This window comes from Capricornis sumatraensis, chromosome 17 (genome assembly GCF_032405125.1).
Source record: "Capricornis sumatraensis isolate serow.1 chromosome 17, serow.2, whole genome shotgun sequence".
In the NCBI taxonomy this organism is placed as follows: domain Eukaryota; kingdom Metazoa; phylum Chordata; class Mammalia; order Artiodactyla; family Bovidae; genus Capricornis; species Capricornis sumatraensis.
In genome coordinates, this window is record NC_091085.1 from 68,609,892 (window position 1) to 68,629,827 (window position 19,936).

The 19,936-nt window shown below is 41.3% G+C and overlaps 1 protein-coding gene across 1 annotated transcript in view; it reads right to left on the reverse strand.

Moving 5' to 3' along the window:
* The window catches only part of PTPN11 (protein tyrosine phosphatase non-receptor type 11), a 67,501-nt gene extending 48,962 nt beyond the window's left edge, over positions 1-18,539 (reverse strand). Inside the window, exons 1-2 of the mRNA XM_068990120.1 lie at positions 18,392-18,539; positions 643-765 (exon numbers count right to left, since the gene is read on the reverse strand). Coding sequence (XP_068846221.1) covers positions 643-765; positions 18,392-18,405 — 137 coding nt within the window. The 5' untranslated portion in view covers positions 18,406-18,539. The remainder of the gene's footprint in view (positions 1-642; positions 766-18,391) is intronic.
* Positions 18,540-19,936: the final 1,397 nt, after the last annotated feature.

Genomic DNA, 19,936 nt, shown 5'->3' on the forward strand with positions numbered 1-19,936 from the left:
TTATGTACACATTTTTTTTTTCAGCTTCTTTTCCCTTATAGAACATTACAGGATACTGAGTACAGTTCCCTGAGCCATACAGTAGGTCTTTGTTACCTACTTTATATATAATATAGTGTGTATCTGTTAATCCCAGACCCCCACCACCACCACTTCCCCCTTTGGTAACCTTAAGTTTGTTTTCTATGTCTGTGAGTCTATTTGAAGAAATACTTCAAGAGTATTTTTTTTTCCCCATTCAGTAATCACCAGAAGAGAAACAGAACCAAATTCAGGATGAGTGGAACCAGAACTGCGCCTTGTGTGGGATTACACCGGGATCAAATCAGGCTCAATTTAAGAACTTATGCTCTGTTCCAACTCATCCTTATGTGGTCCCTCCAGAGAGAAGAAAAGCCCACCTTTCAGGCCCTTTCTGCTGACTCCCTAATCCGCTCACTCGTAGGAGGCCATGTCCTGAAACACCACAAGCAGGCCTGAATCACCCCTGATCTGGGGACCAGGGCACTGGCAAGGCCTCACTCACAGCTCTGCAGACATGTCTTCAGACTCTAAATGAGGGTAGCAGGTGGTCCAAATGTGGTATTAACATTTCCCACCTGGCAGGCGCTCTCAGGATGTGCTCTTGTTCTTCCGACTCACCTAACGGAAAGCGTGAAGTCGCCAGGGTTGCTTTTGCTGGGCCTCGCCAAGAAACTGCCGTCAACTCCTCTTGTCAACAGTAGGTTTTCTGCCTCCACGCCAGTGATATTTGGGTGAAACCATCTTGAGAGAGAGAGAAAAAGAGCGATGAAAAACAAAGCACTGCTTTCCACACCATTGCCACTAAAATGCCTATGAGAAGAGTAGCAGATAAAAATATCAACACAACCTTTCCCCAACTCTCTCTGATCACCGCCTTCTCCGTCTTCCCTTCTGTAGGGACCTGGCATCCCGCTGGCACAGCCGGTGAGGCTGGGGGCATGGTTAACGGGACTGGGGCTGACATGGATGCTATTTATTCAGGGTGGCTGGGGACGGCCTCAGCCATAAGGGAATATCTGATCAGATCTGGAAGAAGCAAGGCAGTAACATGTAGCCATATAAGACAGGAGCACAGCAGGCAAACGGAGGAACAAGAAAAGGGCACAGGGGCAGACCATTTTTGACCTGTTCAACTTGGGACAGAACAGACAAGGGTCAGAGGGAAAGGAGATGAGGCCAGTGGGGTAATGAAAAGCCAGATGAGGGAGGGCCTTGGAGGACACTGTAAAAACTTCAGCTTTTATTTTTGTGTGAAATGGGAAAGGACTACCAGGTTTTTAGGCAGAGGAGCAACATGATCTAACTTACTTTTTATTTATTTATTTATTTATTTGGCTGTGCAGGGTCTTAGTTGCAGCATGAGGAATCTTCAGCATTCACTGTGACATGCAGGATCTTTAGTTGTGGCACATAGAATTTTTAGTTGCAGCATGTGGGATCTAGTTCCCTGACCAGGGATCGAACCCAGGCCCCCTGCATTGGGAGCAGAGTTTTGGCCACTGGACCATCAGGGAAGTCCCTGACTTACATTTTAAAATCATCCTTCAAGCTATCATGCAAGCACAGAGGCACACAGATCAGTTAAATAAGCTCCTGTGATAATCCACGCAAGAGACGATGGTACCAAGGACCAAGGTGGCAGAAGGAGCAGTGATAAACAGTCCAACTGGGAATACTCTGAAGGCAGCCAACAGGATTTCCTTATTAACAAATGAGATGGAGAAAAGAGAAAACAGTAAGAAAGATGCCTGGGTTTCAGGTCTGGGTAAGTAGAAGGTTGGAGGTACTGTGTACAAGACAAGGGAAAAAGGTGGGGAGAGGAAACTCAGGTGTTGGATTTGGCATGCGCTAAACACGAGATGCTTAGTCATCCGAGAGTGCATCTATATTACGCACTAAGGTTAGATATTATTACTGCCAATCATAATAATAAATGTAAGACTGTTCTGACAAGGAATAATCAGAAAAGGCAAGAATTCAGACATAGCCTACCAACACTCCTGTTATTTACATTAACTGAAATTTATTTTCTTTTTAATTTTTCCTACTGTATCTTCCGAGCATTTGGGGGAAAGTCTAAACATCACTCTGATTGTCCCAGAGAAAAATCACAGGGCTCAGGTGAAAAAAATATGTATACATTAGTTGGCTTTTTACTCCCTCTGAGAGCCTGTCAAAAAATCAAGATGGAATTTTACCCCAGGAAAACTCAACCTCAAGTTATATATACCTATCATCCCAACATCCCATACTTTAGCATACAGCATGATTACTAAACTCTTTTTTTTCCTTTGATTTCTTTGATCTGTGGTTCCCACCTGAGTCCTCACAGCCCTAGGGAATCAAAAAGCAATAACAGAGGGTTTCCAGTTACTTATAACTTTTCAAAAAGTACAGTGAAAATCTTACATTAACATTCAATTTGTCTACCTATATAAGCCAGTTAGAATGTCAAATCTCTTTTGCTTTTGGCTACAAAATAACGTATTACTTGATGTGGTAGTCTGAAGCTGAGTGGGGGAACACACATATAACCAAGAAAAAAAAAAAAAACAAACATGCAACAGAATCCTCCTGCCAATGCAAGAGACATGGGTGTGATCCCTGATCTAGGAAAATCCCACGTGCTGCAGAGCAGCTAGGAATGTGTCACAACTACTGAGCCTGAGCTCTAAACCCACAGCTACTGAGCCCATGTGTCACAACTACTGAAGTCTGTGTGTGCTAGAGAGCATGCTCTGTAACAAGAGAAGCCATCACAATGAGAAGTCCAGGAACCACAGCTGGAGAATGGCCCCAGTTCACTGCAACTAGCGAAAAGCCTGCAGAGCAACAAAGACTTGGCACAACCAAAAATAAATAACTAAATAAATATTAAAATTTAAAAAAATAAATTGAGACAATAAATAAGATGTGGACATATACACTGAAAAGTGTCACCAGGTACTTAGGAAAATTAGCCCAGAACAATCACTCTGACACTTGTTCTAATGAAACTATTACACTTTAAAAACAAATGGGAAAAAAAAATCTTCAGTGCCTGCAGGAAAATCAAATAACTTGCTACAGGAAACAAATGAGACTAGCATCCGACTTTTCAAAGTCAACATATACAGCAAGTTGACAAATGAACAAGAATTTTTTTAAAAACACAATGAAAGAAAAGTGTAAACCAAGAATTTTATATCCAGCCAAGTTATCCTTCAACTATCAAAGCTATAGAAAAAAACAAGTTTCAACATAACAAGAACTAAGGGAATGCTGCACATATCAGTCTTTCCTGATGAATCTCCTAGAGGATAAACTTCATTTAAGCAAATGGTAACAAGCAACATTGACAAAATACCTGACAGTGGCTATTTAATAATCTGTAAGTGTACACGGACAACTGAAACAAAGACGGGAAGGGGAGTAGAAGGCTAATGCACAGTAGTTACATATTGTCACACAGCAGAAATACTACAACCAGAAAATGGGAAAGGGAAAACAATAAAAACCTCATTGTTGGGGAACTAGGATCCCACATGAGTCCTCTTGATCTCCACAGCTAAAGAGTCTGTGTGTTGCCAGGAAAGATTCCCCAGTGCCACAACTGAGACCCAACACCGCCAAAATAAAAACCTCACTGCTGTATAGTGAAAGTGAAAGTCACTCAGTCATGTCCAACTCTTTTGTGACCCCAGGGACTGTAGCCTTCCAGGCTCCTCTGTCCATGGAATTCTCCAGGCAAGAATACTGGAGTGGGTAGCCTATTCCTTCTCCCACAGACCTTCCCAATCCAGGAATCAAACCAGAGTCTCCTGCGTTGCAGGCAGATTCTTTACCAGCTGGGCTACCAGGGAAGCCCCACTGCTATATAGGCAATAGGCAACAGATGGGTATTTAAAGGAAATGAAAAAAATCTGATAAGCCTGATAATGAAAGTCAAATAACCAAACAGAGGGGTGTTAAGTACTAGAATTAAGAAAAAAGACACAAACCTTCCAAAAAACTATTTTCAACAAAAAACTTTTAAATACACATCTTAGAAAAAAATTATACACACACACATCTTGAGACAAACAATGCAAGGAAACACTATTACACACAAGACCCGTGAAAAACTTGGGGGTTAGAGGCACTGATCCTTACACAGTTGAAAATCCATATTTAACTTTATACACAGCCCTCCATACCCACTGTTCTGCTTCCAACCACATGATTTCAACCAGCTGCAGACTGTATTGTACTGTAGCACATACTTATTGAGGGAAATCTATGTTTAAGTAGACCTGTGCAATTCAAACTTGCGTTGTTCAAGGGTCAACTGTAAGTATAAAATATGATAGAATTGATACCAAACCTATCAATCATAACAATAAATGTAGATGAGGTTGCTATCTATTAAAAAAATTAACAAACAACAAATCTATGAATATTTATGTACAATCACCTTTATGGAGCAAAAACTATAGGAGATGCAAGGAAACACACTAATAACACAAGATTTTAATAGTCCACATCCAATACAAAAGAAAACAGACTAAGAAAATAGGTGAGAGATAGAAAATCTAAACAATGTAAACAATATGGTAGATACATTGTGCATATGTTGAATTCCACAACTTGATAACAGTCACATATTCTTCCCTGGTGCCCAGAGAATTTTCATAAAAACTGATCAGATATATTAGGTCACAAAGAAAAGAAAACAGTAACTCCTATAAAGTAGAAGTATTACAACTTAATACCATTGTATCATGATTGGTCTACAGAAAATAACAGAATTCTGTATCAGCAAAACTACCATTTAACAGAAAAACCTGTGATCACTTTTTAAAATCCAGATGCACATCAGAATTATCTTAGAATTTTTTGAAAAATACAAATGCCCAGGTATTGCTTTTTTTCTCCAGATGTGTTTCTAATGAGCAGCCATGTTGCAGAGCAACTGGACTATACGATTATCTTTTACTTTTTATCTAGCTTGTTTCACTTTATCTGTTTCATATTCAGTGCTCCCATTTTATTTAGTCTCTGTTTTCCATTTTTTCACAAATAGCCATATATGTATTATACACATATTACATGTCTATATATACATGTATAATATATGTATTTTAGAAAACTTATATATATATTTTTGCCTAGCTAAAAAATTTATGACATTTTGATTCTACTTGTTGGATGTAGTATGAATAGAATGCTAGATTTCATGCAACAAACAACAAAAGTTTATTGTATAGCACAGGGAACTCTATATAGTCTGTATAATAACCTATAATGGAAAAGAATCTTAAAAATAGTACATGTGTACACACATAAATGAATCACCTTGCTGTGCACCTGAAGCACTGTAAGTCAACTATATTTCAATAATATATATATATAAAGAGAAAAAAGTATTACCAAATACACTATCATAAAGCAATAAAACCGAATTCTACTAACATAAGCAAAAAACTGAAAGGCCCTTCTACCTGGAAATTTTAAAACCTTCCATTAAACAACTGTTAGGTAAAGGGGGAAATATAAGCTCAAATTACACAATTTGTAAAAAAAATAATGGCCACAAAAACACTATGTATCGATATTTATAGCATACAACTAATGGAGTGGTCAGTGGGAAATTCCCTACACAAACACTAACAATAATAAAAAAATAAATAATAAAGTCCCACCCCCCCCAAAAAAAAGGCCAAAGTATACCACAAGGAAGGAAACATATTTTATTTATTATTATTTTTTTAATTTTTATTTTTACTTTATTTTACTTTACAATACTGTATTGGTTTTGCCTTACATTGAGGAAACATTTTATAAAGCTAAAAGCAAAAATCAAAGAAAACAAAAAGGTAGCAGATGTAATCAATAAAAATCCTGCTTCTTAAAATTAGCAAAATAGACAAACCACTAGTTAACTTATTCAGGAGTACAAAAACAAGAAAAAAAAATCACAAATACACAAAATAAGAAATGACAAGGGGGAAATAACCATAACCACTGAAACAGAAGAAGGAGAATTTTTTCAGAAGCTACTTCACAAACTGGTGCGCAAATAAATTAGAAAATCCAGATAAAGTGAATAATTTTCTAAGGAAATACAGACTGCCAAAACTGGTCCATTCAAGAGAAAATGCAGGCAAACCAACTTCTATATAAAAACAGAGCAATTTTAAAACTGCCCCACAGAAAAGCACCAGGCTTTTTGTTTGGTTTCAAAATGGAATTCTATCAAACTTTCAAAGACCATACCATTCCAATGCTCTGTAATTTATTCCAGAGAAGCAAAAGGAAAGAAAATGCACCACTTCCTTTCATGAAGCAAGTATAACACTGATATCTATACTAGATAAAGACAGCTACTTCAGTGATATGGAAGGCAGATACCTTGTGCCTGATTCAAAGAAGATTCTAATTATTTTTAAATTATAACGATGGTTATATCACAGTATTTGAAAACTCCTGAACCCTGCAGTTCTCAGGTTGCTGAAGTGAATGAAGGGAAGCCACTTTGTCTCCCTCTGCAGACGCCTGCTGCAAGCCCAGCGGTTGCTCCACTTGGCTGGTCACCCCGCCTGGGCCCCACCACCTACGGGAGGCCTGTTCCCTTACTGTTCCACCACTGTTACCTCCTCTTTGTTTTTCAAAAACAGGTTCTTAGAAGAATTTCTCGGGTTTGCCCTCAACCTCACCACGGGGAGGGCTGCCTCAAGAGCATTGTTTACTGCTTCTAGCAAGATCCTTTTATTTGGTTATCCTGTTTTTCATTCCTGTTTCATCTTTCCTTATCTCAGCCAGCTACTTTAGGCGGCTCTAATTTTGTATAGAGTCGATGCCCTCTAGGATCCTGCTGAGCACACACGCTTAAAGCTTTCTAAAACCTTTTAAAATTTATTTATTAAAACAGCACAGATAGGCATGAAATTCAGAGAAAAATGGCCAAGGTTCCATAGACTCCCAGCTGTATTCGTCAAAAGTAACTACAGTTAGGAAGTTTCCTGTAACACTGAGAAACGTCTCATGCATACACACACACACACACACACACACACACACACACACACACACACACACACACTTACCTATGTGTGCACAGGTGCATAGTCCATGCCAGGCTATGTGAAACACACACACAAATGGAATCCTGATCCACACCCCGATTTTTTCACTTACTACAACACAAAGATCTTTCTATATCTTTCTATTCTTTTTAATGGCTATACATTATTCCATTATAAGAATGTACTATTCATAATTTAATCCCTATTAAAGGACATTTATATTATTCCTAGATTTTTGTTAATACAAATAATGCAGAATATCATACCCTTTATAATTATCTTTATACACGTTTACAAGTATGTTTGTAAATTAAAATTTTAGAAACAAAACTGTTTTGACAAGAGTGTTTTTTTAACTCTGACAAATCTGTCAAACTGCACTCAAAAGAAGGTAACAGTTTCAACTCCCATGAAATGAGTGTGAAAGTCCCTGTTTTCTCCCAGTTTTGCCAATACTACATATATTACCAAACTTTTTCATGAGTCATGGAAAATGGTACCATTCTACTTTGCATTTCTGTGTGAGACTGAGCAATTTTTCATGTTTTCAGACCATTTTTTTTTCCTTTTCTGTGAGTTGTCAGCTTGCCATTGTTCATTTTCTATTGGATTTTTTTTCTTACTCATTTAAAGGGGCTCTTGATAGAACCAGAAAAATGATCCTTTATTATATGTGTGACAACATTTGTCTTAGCATTTTTCCTTTTTTACTCACTTGTGGTTAATTTTTTTGCCCCCAAAGAAATGCATCTTGGCATGATTAAATTTATCAGCTGGTTCCTTTATGGCTTCTGGGTTTCTTGCTATGTTTAGAAAACCTTAACTCACAGCAAGTTGTTGTGAGCTTGAAGTAAATTAATAACACATAAAATGCTTAGCACAGAAAAAACTCTAAGGACTTTCACCTTGGGAACTAGGAATTCTGTTTTAGATCAGAATAAAATACCTACAATAAAGGCATAGATTTTAACAGGACCCTTCACAATAGGTACTAAAAAGACGGGGTGACTGGAAGAAGAAAGTAAATAAGACAGAGATGAGAATTTACATCAGGAAAGAGTATGAAGACAGAGAAGGCATAATTATATGTTTACCACTAATCATATTTCTTAATTGGTAGAAAATTGCTTTATAAAGTTGTGCTTTTTTCCTGAGGTACAATAACACAAATCAAGTCATGAAAAGCGTTAGTCACTCAGTCACGTCCAACTCTTCGAAACCTCATGGACTGTAGCCCACCAGGCTCCTCTGTCCATGAGATTTCTGAGGCAAGAATACTATAGTGGGTTGCCGTTTCCTTCTCCAGGGGATATTCCTGACCCAGGGATTGAACCCGGGTCTCCTGCATTGCAGGTGGATTCTTTACTGTCTGAGTCACCAAGGAAGCCATAATTATTTATATATATATATATATATATCCCCTCCCTTTTGAGTCTCTCTCCCCTACAAATATTTCAGATTTAAATTAAAAGTTGCAAATTATAAAACAGAAAAGACTTCTCCATGGTCATATTATTACATACATTTTTTTTTCCTCAATTATGAACTAGCTCTGACAGCAAGGAAAAAAATAATTTACTGGCTATTATTTATTATGGCTGGTTAAAACTGCGGCCACGGGACTTCCCTGGTGGTCCAGTGGTTAAGAATCCGCATTGCAATGTAAGGGACACGGGTTCGATCTCTGATCCAGGAAGGTCCCACATGCCATGCAGGCAACTAAGCCCATGCATCCTAGGGCCCGTGCTCCAAAACAAGGAAGCCACCACAGCGGGAAGCCCGCGCACCGCGTCTGGAGAGCGGCCACCCCTCTCCGCCACTAGAGAAAGCCCACACACAGCAACAAAGACCCAACAGCCAAAAATAAAAATAAACATAAATACATGCTTTTCTAAGCCTGTGGCCACATTTACTGACTGTTTTCCATGGGGCCAGCATACAATGTAGACTCCAGAAATCAAAATTTTAGCCTTTACACTGTTATTTATTTCTAAAAATTTCTGGAGCAAGACTCTGAGTCTAGATGGTCTTCATTCATAACCATGTGTTCCCACCTTTGTATATTTTAAAAACACAACATTTATGTAGAGTATCCTGCTGAGGCTGAGAGACATTATAAAAGTGACTGCTGAAGGTAGGGCTAGGTAACCACCACGGACACTCATCAGACAGACTGGCACAGGAGAAAAAGCAAGTGGTCTCTTTACCCCTTTATTAAACAAACTATTATTGCTTCATTGCCAAGTTCTAATTATGCCTATCATGTTATTAAGAGGGAACAGAGGAGAGTAATGTTTACCGGGGAAACTCAGTAACCAGCATTTAGCACAAAGGTTAGACAGAGTAAGGGCTTAACAAACACTGGTTATCGCTGTTGTTATCATTACTATTTTTGGTGGAAGATATACAGATAGATTCTTCTTTTGCATAATTATGTCAGTTTCACATGGCCCATTTTGACGTATGAATCATTTATTTTACACTGTCTTTGCAAAAACTGAACTTCAGGGCTCAGGGGCTGTCCCCATGTTATTTCGAACAGTGTATAATTAGAAATTGAAAGTTCTACAACATAATCCACCCACTTGAGTTTTGATATATTGTAAACTCTCCTTCCTGAGCTATGCTTTTCAAAAAGTTCTTTGTATTTACCAGAAACTTTTTCCCAATTGCATATTAATATTTGTAGTTCAATGACTAGCAGTTTTGTGATTTGCAAAATGCTCACCTCTAACACAGAGCAATGGCACCCCACTCCAGTACTGTTGCCTGGCAAATCCCATAGACAGAGGAACCTGGTAGGCTGCAGTTCATGGGGTCGCTGAGGGTCGGACATGACTGAGCAACTTCACTTTCACTTTTCACTTTCATGCATTGGAGAAGGAAATGGCAACCCACTCCAGTGTTCTTGCCTGGAGAATCCCAGGGACGGGGGAGCCTGGTGGGCTGCTGTCTATGGGGTCACACAGAGTCGGACACGACTGAAGCGACGCCGCAGCAGCAGCAGCAACACAGAGCAGTTAAGAGTTCATTCAATCCCTGAGATCTTAGTGAGGGAGGGTAGAGGATATGCATGTGCTAAGTCGCTTCAGTCGTGTCTGACTCTGTGCGACCCTATGGACTGTAGCCCACCAGGCTCCTCTGTCCATGGAGATTCTCCAGGCAATACTGGAGTGGGTTGCCATGTCTTTCTCCAGGTGATCTTCCCAACCCAGGGGCTGAACCTATGTCCCTTACATCTCTTGCACTGGTAGGCAGGTTCTTTACCACTGAGCCATGAGGGAAGCCAAAGAATCTTGAAGTTAATAGGTTTAATATTAGATTATAGAGCCAGCCTCAAGGATGACAGAAACACTTGTAATAGTAGGTACCGAGGCCACACATCTCTAAATCCTGCCCCCATCTTCTGCTTCATGTGAATTCAAACAGCAGAGGTTAGTCTCCCCAAATCATGTAAATGTATCTATGTCACCTCAAAGGAGGGGAAAAGGGCATTTGGGTTTATCAACAAGGTAGGTCCATAAAAGATGAGAAGAAACAGATAAATTTCAGTCTGTCTAACGTCTACCGTAGGCACTTGGTGAAGGATAGATGCCGGAGTTAATTTTGGGGAATGAAGAAAAACCAGGGAGGAGAAAAGCCAGAGAGGAAGGGCACAGGGGAAAAAATCACATGCAAAAGAGGGGAAGAGAGTTCGCTTCTTTATTTTTTCTCAATGCCCTGCCACAAGGCATGCTGGATCTTAGTTCCCTGACCAGGGATCAAACCGGTGACCCCTACAGTGGAAGTACAGAGTCTTAACCACTGGGCCACCAGGGAGTATGAGCGTCCTCTTGTACACTGTAACTCTCACAAACCTGCAGGTGCTTGACAACCCCTTCTAATTGGTCATCCTCTGGCACTATTTTTTTTAAAACTTTGTTCTAATTTTATATTGGGTATAGCCAATTAACAATGTTGTGATGGTTTCAGGTGGACAGCAAAGGGACTAAGCCATAGCTGTACATGCGTCCATTCTGCCCCAAGCTCCCCTCCCATCTAGGCTGCCACGTAACACTGTGCAGGGTTCCCTGTGCTGTGCAGGAGGCCTTTGTTGGTTATCCACTTTAAATATAATGGTGTGTACATGTCCATCTCAAACACCCTAACTATCCCTTTCCCCATCCTTCCTCCTGATAAGTTTGTTCTCTTAGTCTGTGGCACTATTATTTATTAAGATTCTCAGGTCATAATATGGCCCAGGTGGGGACCACCCATCTCGCAGAAAGAGCTGAAAACACATACACACTCACACAACCCCAACACCTGTGGAAAAAAGAGCCTCCAATCAATGTGTGAAACAAATCAGCCCTGTGCTGAGTGGGCTTGAAGAAAGGAAAGACAGAATCCCCCACCTCCAGGAGAGTTTACTAACCCAAACTACTTGCCGGGAAATCATACCAAAAATGTAAATCTCTCATTACTGAACACAGATTCTACAAAGCCCTAGCTCACTGAGACCAGGCTCTTCTTTATGTCAAATGAGTTTAAAAAAGAAAATGCTGATGAACCAAAAAGAAAATACAATGATGCTGATTATTTTATCCATGCGTCCCCTTCCCCCCAGTGACGTGGGGAAACAGTCGAGCAGGCTGTTAATTTCAGGAACTTATTCTCAAGGCTGCTATGCTAAGAAAGGAGTTTAAACTAGGGATTCAAAGTCTAATTTCAGTTTCTTGCCTAAATATAAAGTAATACTGGGTATGGTTTTCTTACCCACTGCTCCAGAAAAAATGATTCTTTGTCCTTGGGGAGAAAGCTTAGAGTGGTACTTTCTGCAGATTACAAGAATGTTCCTTTTTTCCAATTAAATGGTAATTTTCTATGGTGAAAAGGATGAGTCATGAGGGAGGGGTAGTCGATAGGGAAAAGGATTCTAGGTAACAGAGATTAGAAAAAAAGTTAAGGCAGTTTTTCAATGGTAGTAAAGACCTATGGCTTAATCGATCGTTATCTTTTCACAGAGTTTCATTGGTCAGCATCTCTGCTCTGATGACAAGGCATTGGAAACTGCCTCCAAAAATCTTTCCACAAATGGCTTCTACCCTGTTCAAAGTCTCGTTTGTCTGCTCTCCCAGGGTCTACTCGAGCCTCTTACAACCCTCCCTTCAGAGCAGCTAGAGGGATATTTTTAAATAGATCAGCTCATGCCACTCCCCGATCACATCCTTCTATGGGTTTGAGCTGCTCTTAAAATACAATCCAAACTCTTCTCTGGGGTCCACGTGATGCTGAGGACCTTAATAATCCCTGCATGGTCTAGTCCCCACCTACAGCCCCAGTGTCAGCTCTACCACGTGCTCCTGTCTGTCCTTCAAGCACTCTGAGAACTCCCCACCTCAGCACTTTCACACTCGCTGTTTCCTTAAAACCTGGACACTCAATGCCTAGTACAGTGCCCCCCATACGTAATAATCCCCTAATAACTAAGTTAAATCCCACATTCGTGAATGAATAAGTCAAGGTTCCATTAGAGTGGGTCAGTGGAACGACAAAGGCTCGGATCTATAGTCTACTATTTTTAAAATAAACATATTGCATGTGGGTATAGGTATGTGTATATAAACAGACATATACAGTGTGTGTGAACGTGTACATCAGTACACAAGCATGTGTGTATTCTAAACAGTACACTCTATACTGACAAATTTCAGTTTCAGTTTGGTCCTACTTTCATCAGACTCATTCGATGTTGGCCTACAAGTCTGTCTCCCTCTAAAGCCAATGCTACTTGAAAACATGAACTGTGTCTTTCATATTTCAGCACCACCAAGAGTTTGCTAAATGTACATCATCCTCCAAAACTCAGTAGTGAAAAGGGCTGCAATTTTAGGGTGTCTGAATCCATTTTGGCGGGGTGGGGAGGGGGGTGGTCTCAAACCCTTGGCTGCAGTCCACAACTGCCACAGAACCTACCAAACATCAGTATTTGTCTTCCCCTTCCTTAAAAACGGCAGCATTGGAGGGCAAGTGCTGTTTGTGTTTCCCAAAGGGAAAAAGGAATAAGCACAGTGTCTTCTATTGTTCTGCTGCTGCCTAACAAAGTACACCAAGGCCCACTCGTAACAATTACAAACAAGGGTTGGCTCTGCTTTTCCAGATCTCGTGTGACTCTCTAACAGTCACCACATTGACCACGTGCAAGAGGGGTAAGTAATCTTAACAGTGGGCCTTGCATTTGAGCAGCTCTGGACAAACACCCAAGTGACTCTCTAACAGTCACCACATTGACCACATGCAAGAGGGGTAAGTAATCTCAGCAGTGGGCCTTGCATTTGAGCAGCTCTGGACAAAAACCCGAGTTCTGGACAGGACGTTAGCAAAGACAACCAGTTTCAACTAGAAAGACACAGAGCTGTTATTTTTCAGTAAGGCAAGTTTATTGACTCCCACAGGAGATAAACAAACATGGCCACCAGGGAGAGCCTGGGACAAAATGTACTTGACCTGCAACAGATAAACCAAAAGCCTAGAGTTAGAGAACAAGCTAAATTTTCTGCCCCTCTTAGTACAAGTCATCGGACAGTCTCTCCCAGAAGAACAAAAGCAAACGCCAAAGATGTACCAGATGCTAAAGGATATAACCTGTTTGGTCAGCCGGGTGAGGCAGAGTAGAGCAGCCAAGCAATCTCAAAATCTAAACAAAGAACTGCCATCACTCTATTACCTGGGGTGGTTGTTGTTTAATGGCTAAGCCATGTCTGACTTTTTGCGACCCCGTGGACTGCCAGGCTCCTTTGTCCATAGGATTTCCCAGGCAAGCATACTGCAGTGGGTTGCCCTTTCCTTCTCCAGAGGATTTTCCCAACCCAGGGATCCAATCTGCGTCTCCTACTTTGGCAGGCAGATACTTCACTGCCTAGCCACCAGGGAAGCCCCATGGCAGAGGAGGGGTGGGGATGGGGTGGGGCTTGTCATTTAATTGCTCATGACTTCCTTTCCCTACCTGTGATGCTGAGAGGCATCAGCATACTGAATATGACATTTTAATTACTGAACGCATAGAGACTCTAAACCCATGGACCAAAAAAGATTAGTTTGATAATTAAGCTACACAAAATTCAGGATATTTGTCACTGAGGCGTCAGCTCCTATGATCACCTCCTCAGAGACTTTTCCTAAATCCATCATCAAAACTAACGACATTCTCCACATTTGCTTTTTTCGGCCTCCCAGAAGTTACTGCTACCTGAAACAGTCTTATTTATTCATGGGTTCTCTCTCAGTCATGAGAACAGCAATCTTTGCCTACTTTATTGCCTCATCCTGCCTGGTTCAGTAACTACTTGGTCAATGTATGAATTCTGAGGTTAAACGTCATTTGAAAAAGAACAGTTTGAAGACTGAAGACACTATCCGATTTCAAGACTTTTTATAAAGCTACAGTGATCAAGATCCTGCAGTATTGGCATAAAGACAAATAGATCAATAGAACAGAAGAGAGTCCAGAAATAGACCCATGTACAAACGGACAACTGATCTTCAAAAAAGGTGCGAGTTCAGTAAAGATGGACAGTCTTTTCAACAACTGGTGCCAGAACAACTGAACACTCATATGTAAAAAAGAGAAGATATATCCACAGCCCATACCACACACAAAAGTTAACTCAAAGTCAATCACAAACCTAAAACTATAAAACTTGGAGAAAACATTTGAGACTTAGATTAAGCAAAGATTTCTTAGGAATAACACCAAAAGCATGATCCACTTTTTTTAACTGATAATTTTGACTTCATCAAAATTAAAACCCTCTGTTTAAGACACTGTTTAAAAAAATGAAAAGACAAGGTACAGAGTAAAAGAAAATGCTTACAATTCTGATCAAAGACTTGTATCCAGAATAAAAAAGCTCTCAAATTTCAATAAGAAAACAAACAAGTAAATTTTTTTTTTACACATAAACTTTCAAAAGGAAATTATTTAATCAATAGATGTGCCACCAAAGAAGAGATACAGATGGCAAACAAACACATGAAAAAAATGATCAACATTATTAGTCACCAGGGAAAATACAAATTAAAATTACAATAAATAAATATCAAATCAGTATGCTGTACACCTGAAACTAATATAATGTTACATGTCAATTATACCTCCATTAAAATACTAAATAAGTAAATTAAATTAAAAAGTACTGATATAGGAAAAAACTACAATGACACACCTTTACATGACTGAAATTTAAAAACTGACCGCACCAAGTGTTGACCAAGATGTGGAGAAACTATAATTCTTAATACACTGCCAGTGGGAACATTTTGAAAAAGTTTGATAGTTTTTGAAAAAATTAAATATACATGTGCTCAAACAGGGGCTCTGTATCAACCTAGAGGGGTGGGATGGGGAGGGAGATGGGAGGAAGGTTCAAGAGGGAGGGGACATATGTATACCTATGGCTGATTCATACTGAGGTTTGACAGAAAACAACAAAATTCTGTAAAGCAATTATCCTTCAACTAAAAAATAAATAATTTTTTAAAGTAAAAAAAATTGTAAATCAACTACACACCAATAAAAAATTTAAAAAATTATATCTCCTAAATATATATATATACACATCTGCTATGTGATTCAGCCATACCACTGATAAGGAATTATCAAAGAGGAATGAAAGTATACATCCATATAAATACATGAATACATTCAGGAGAAGGAAATGGCAACCCACTCCAGTACTCTTCCCCGGAAAATCCCACGGACAGAGGAGTGTAGTAGGCTACAGTCCATGGGGTCGCAAAGAGTTGGACACGACTGAGAGACTTCACCTGACTTCAAACTCTGAAACAACCCAAATGTCTACCAACTGGATGGAAAAATGAAGGGTGGTACAGGCATACAGTGGAATATCACTGATCAATAAAAAGGAACTATTTGCCATACACAACAACATAGATGAACCTCAATATAATTTTGCTGAGCATAAGAAGCCACACACAAAAGTCCACTTGTATAAAATCCTAGGAAATGCAAACTAACATATAGTGACAGAAAGCAGAAGAGTGTTTGCCTGGCAACAAGGAAGGGATTATAAAGGGTTCCAGGAGCCATCACAGGAGTGATGGATATATTCATTATCTTGATTGTATTGCTGGTTTCTTGAGTGTATACATGTGTGGAAACTTATCAAATTGTATGCTTAAATATATTTAATTTGTGGCATGTCTCTTATACCTCAATAAAGCTGGTTTAAAAATAATAAAAGACCTATGATCTGAAAACTAATAATAAATAATCCCCAATTGTGTGCATTGTTGTTGTTATTTAGTTGCTAAATCATCTCTGACTCTTTTGCAACTCCATGGACTGCAGACAGCCAGGCTCCTCTGTCCATAGGATTTCCCAGGCAAGAATACTGGACAGGGTTGCCATTTCCTTCTCCAAGGAATCTTCCCCACCCAGGGATCCAATCTCAGTCTTCTGCATTGGCAGGTGAATTCTTAACCACTGAGCCACCTGGGAAGTCGTGCATTACAATCATTTGTGTGTGTGTGTGCATTACAATCATAATCTGACTTCTTAGGGAGCACATATTTCTCTTCCATAACAAGTATGGGAGAGCTGGAGGAGGAGAGGAGGAATTACTTCATTTCAAACTGTCATCTTTACCACTTGCTGCTTTGGCTCTTCTCACACTTCCTGGCTTCTAAATTAACAAGCTGGACAATGTAGGGTCTATTACTACCCAGCCCCTACCCCACCCCCAGTCCCCAGACTTTTTGTCTCCTAAAAGAAGCAGATCCTTACTTGTCTGGAAAAGCAGACACAAGGAACAAAAGGCTCAATGACTATCTGACAGATTAAAGAATAGAAAACTGTTTTATTTAAATGCTCTCTAAAGAATTAGAACATTTGAGGCTATACCCTGTTCTGCTGAAATGCAATTATATATTACCCAGATCTGTAAGCACTTGCCAGAAGACCTGTCCAAATCACTCACTGCTTGAGTTTTCAGTTTTCTCCTTTCACTCTTTTCATCCCATCAATGAATAATGTGCAGGTGTATTTCTGAGAAGACATTCCTAATGTTTTGAAGTCTCTCAGTCAATAACCCCAACAGCTTGAAACAGTTTTCCAAATGTCTAAAACAGTGTGAATCCTATACAGAATGACAATACAATAGCAGGATCATTATCTGAAAACAATCGATCATACTAATATTTAACAACAAAATTAAGGCTTACAAATGATTGGCAATAGTTATAATAGCAATTAACAGTGGGGTTCTGTCTCCACCACTTACTGATTGAGTGACCTTAGGCAAGAGTCAGACACGACTGAGCGACCAACACTAGCACTAGAACTACTAGGCAAGTTGCTTAACTTCTGAAATTCATTTACTCTCTTTAGAGCGGGATAACAGTACCTACCTGATAGGGTTATAAGGATTAAATGTGTTTGGCATACGGTAAGAGCTAAATAAATGTTAGCGATGAGTAGTATAGTTACTACTATACTACTTTCCAAGGATCTCATTAACTCACTCATCTTCCTTCTGACTTCTAGGTTCAAACCCTGTCATTTACCAGTATGTTTCTTCTGAGCCTCAGTTTCCACATCCGTAAAACGGAGGTAATTAATGTTACCTGACTTTTAAGGTTGTGGTGAAGGATTAAAATAGCTAGAGATACGATCCCTTCCCTCCCACCTCCCAAAGCGAAGATCGCAGAGGAAGGAAATACTTCTAATAGCTGCAGATATAGTCAGTTTTTCCATTTCTGGCACGTGAGGGGTGGGGGGGGTGGGGGGGGGGAGAAGATGCAAAGAGGCATACAAAGTGGTCAAGGACCCTGAGTAAAGCCCCCAAATGCGCGCAAAACGCAGTGACCCAAAAAGGCTCGACTATCGGCCTGGCCTCGCGCAACTCTCTCCTCTCCCCTCCCGCGTCCCGGGCCGAGGAGCCTCCCCTAAGTGAGCGGGGTTATTTCGGAATCACCATGAGGCAATTCTCATGAGGCAATGGGTCAGGAATGCGGCGCGCCGAGCCGGGCCGCTAGCGTCCGCGGTTCCCCGGGCGGCTCTACCTGTCCCCGTCCTGACGGGCATCCCCAGGGCTGCGGGAGCCGGAACTCCGCGGAGGCAGGAAATGAATGAGGACCCGAGGGGTTGGGGGCGCGCTAGGGCCGGGCCCCGGGGCCCTGGAGGGCTTAGGGGGCTGGAACGGAGCCTGCCCCGCGACCCCGGGCGGGAGTCCGAAGCCCAGCCGGGCCGCCCCCTCCCGGGCGGAGCTGACTGAAAGCGGCGGGGGCCGGGCCGAGGCCCGGGCTAGGCCCTCGGGGCTCCTCACCTCCGCGATGTCATGTTCCTCCCGCCCTCCGGCTCCGCGACGAACCGGCTCCTTACTCAGGCTCCGCTGGGCCCGGTCACATCGGGCTGGCCCGAGGGAGGCCCGCTCCGGACCGGACGTGGGGGGGGGGGCGGGCAGAGCCAGCCGGCCGCGCGCAGACCCCCCTCAAGGCCTGAGGAGCCCGGAGACTGTGCAGCCGCCCCCCAATCCCGGTTCGCTCCTCCTCCTCCTCCTCCTCCTCCTCCTCCTCCCCCGCCCTTCCCCGCCGGCTCCTCCGTGACGTCACTCCCACGCGACGCCCGCCGCTACTTCCTGCTTCCATTCTGCTCTGAGGCTGGTCATGGCAGTTCAGTGGATCTGTGGAGACTCCGCCGCGCTGTTCCCAAAGGACCTTCTCATTCTCCTTTAGATCTTGGCGTTAAACCGTGCGTTGTGTGCTCAAAGTTACACGCAGTCGCGTGAATTGATTCTATCTGCTCCCACAGCGTCAATTTCCATCCCTGCGCTGTGAAGTCGAATTTCATTCATTTCATTCCTCAAATAGTTGTTCCACTTACTGCTGTGTAACCTTGGGAAAGAGGTTGGGATCGCAAAGAGTCGGACACGACTGAGCGACTGAACTGAACCTTAGGAAAGTTGATTTCTCTGAGCCTCCATCCTTGATTTCTGTAAAAAGAGAATAGTAATTGTATTTTCTTCTTAGGATTATGAGGACGATTAAATATGTAAAATGTTTAGAACTAGGCCTGGTCTGTTTAATAAGTTCTCGGTAAAAAATCCGCCTGCAATTCAGGAGACCCTGGTTCGATTCTTGGGTCGGGAAGATCCCCTGAAGAAGGGAAAGGCTACCCACTCCAGTATTCTGGCCAGGAGAATGCCAAGAACTGTATAGTCCATGGGGTTGCAAAGAGTCGGACACGACTGAGTGACTTTTACTCACTCTCTCCTGTAGTTATTGGGGCTTCCCTGGTGGCTCAGATGGTAAAGAATCTGCCTGCAATGCAGGAAATCCTAGTTCAATCCCTAGGTCGGGAGTATCCCTTGGAGAAGGGAATAGCTACCCAATCCAGTATTCTTGCCAGTAGAATTCCATAGAGAAGCCTGTGATGCTACCGTCCATGGAGTCACAAAGAGTTGGACACAACTGAGCAACTAACACTTTGACTTTTTCACTTTTTTGTGTGTAATTATTAGCTCTATTATCATTAGAAGGAAACGTGAGCGTTTTCTGTCTGCTAGGCACTGATTTTCCACTATAGAGATAAGAGTGAACTGAGAAGACAAAAATCCCCGATATTCTCATGGGAGGAGCTACAGTAATTGAGATAAATAAAACAATTGAGATAATAACCCCAATACTCATCTCCCTTCTTTTCTCCATTGCCCTTTATATTACTCTAAATGGGGGTATTTAGGGAAAGCTTCACTAAGGATGATATTTGAGTCAAGGAGCAGTCTAGTAGTGAAGTTGCTCAGTTGTGTCTGACTCTTTGCCACCCATGGACTGTAGCCTACCAGGCTCCTCCACCCATGGAATTTTCCAGG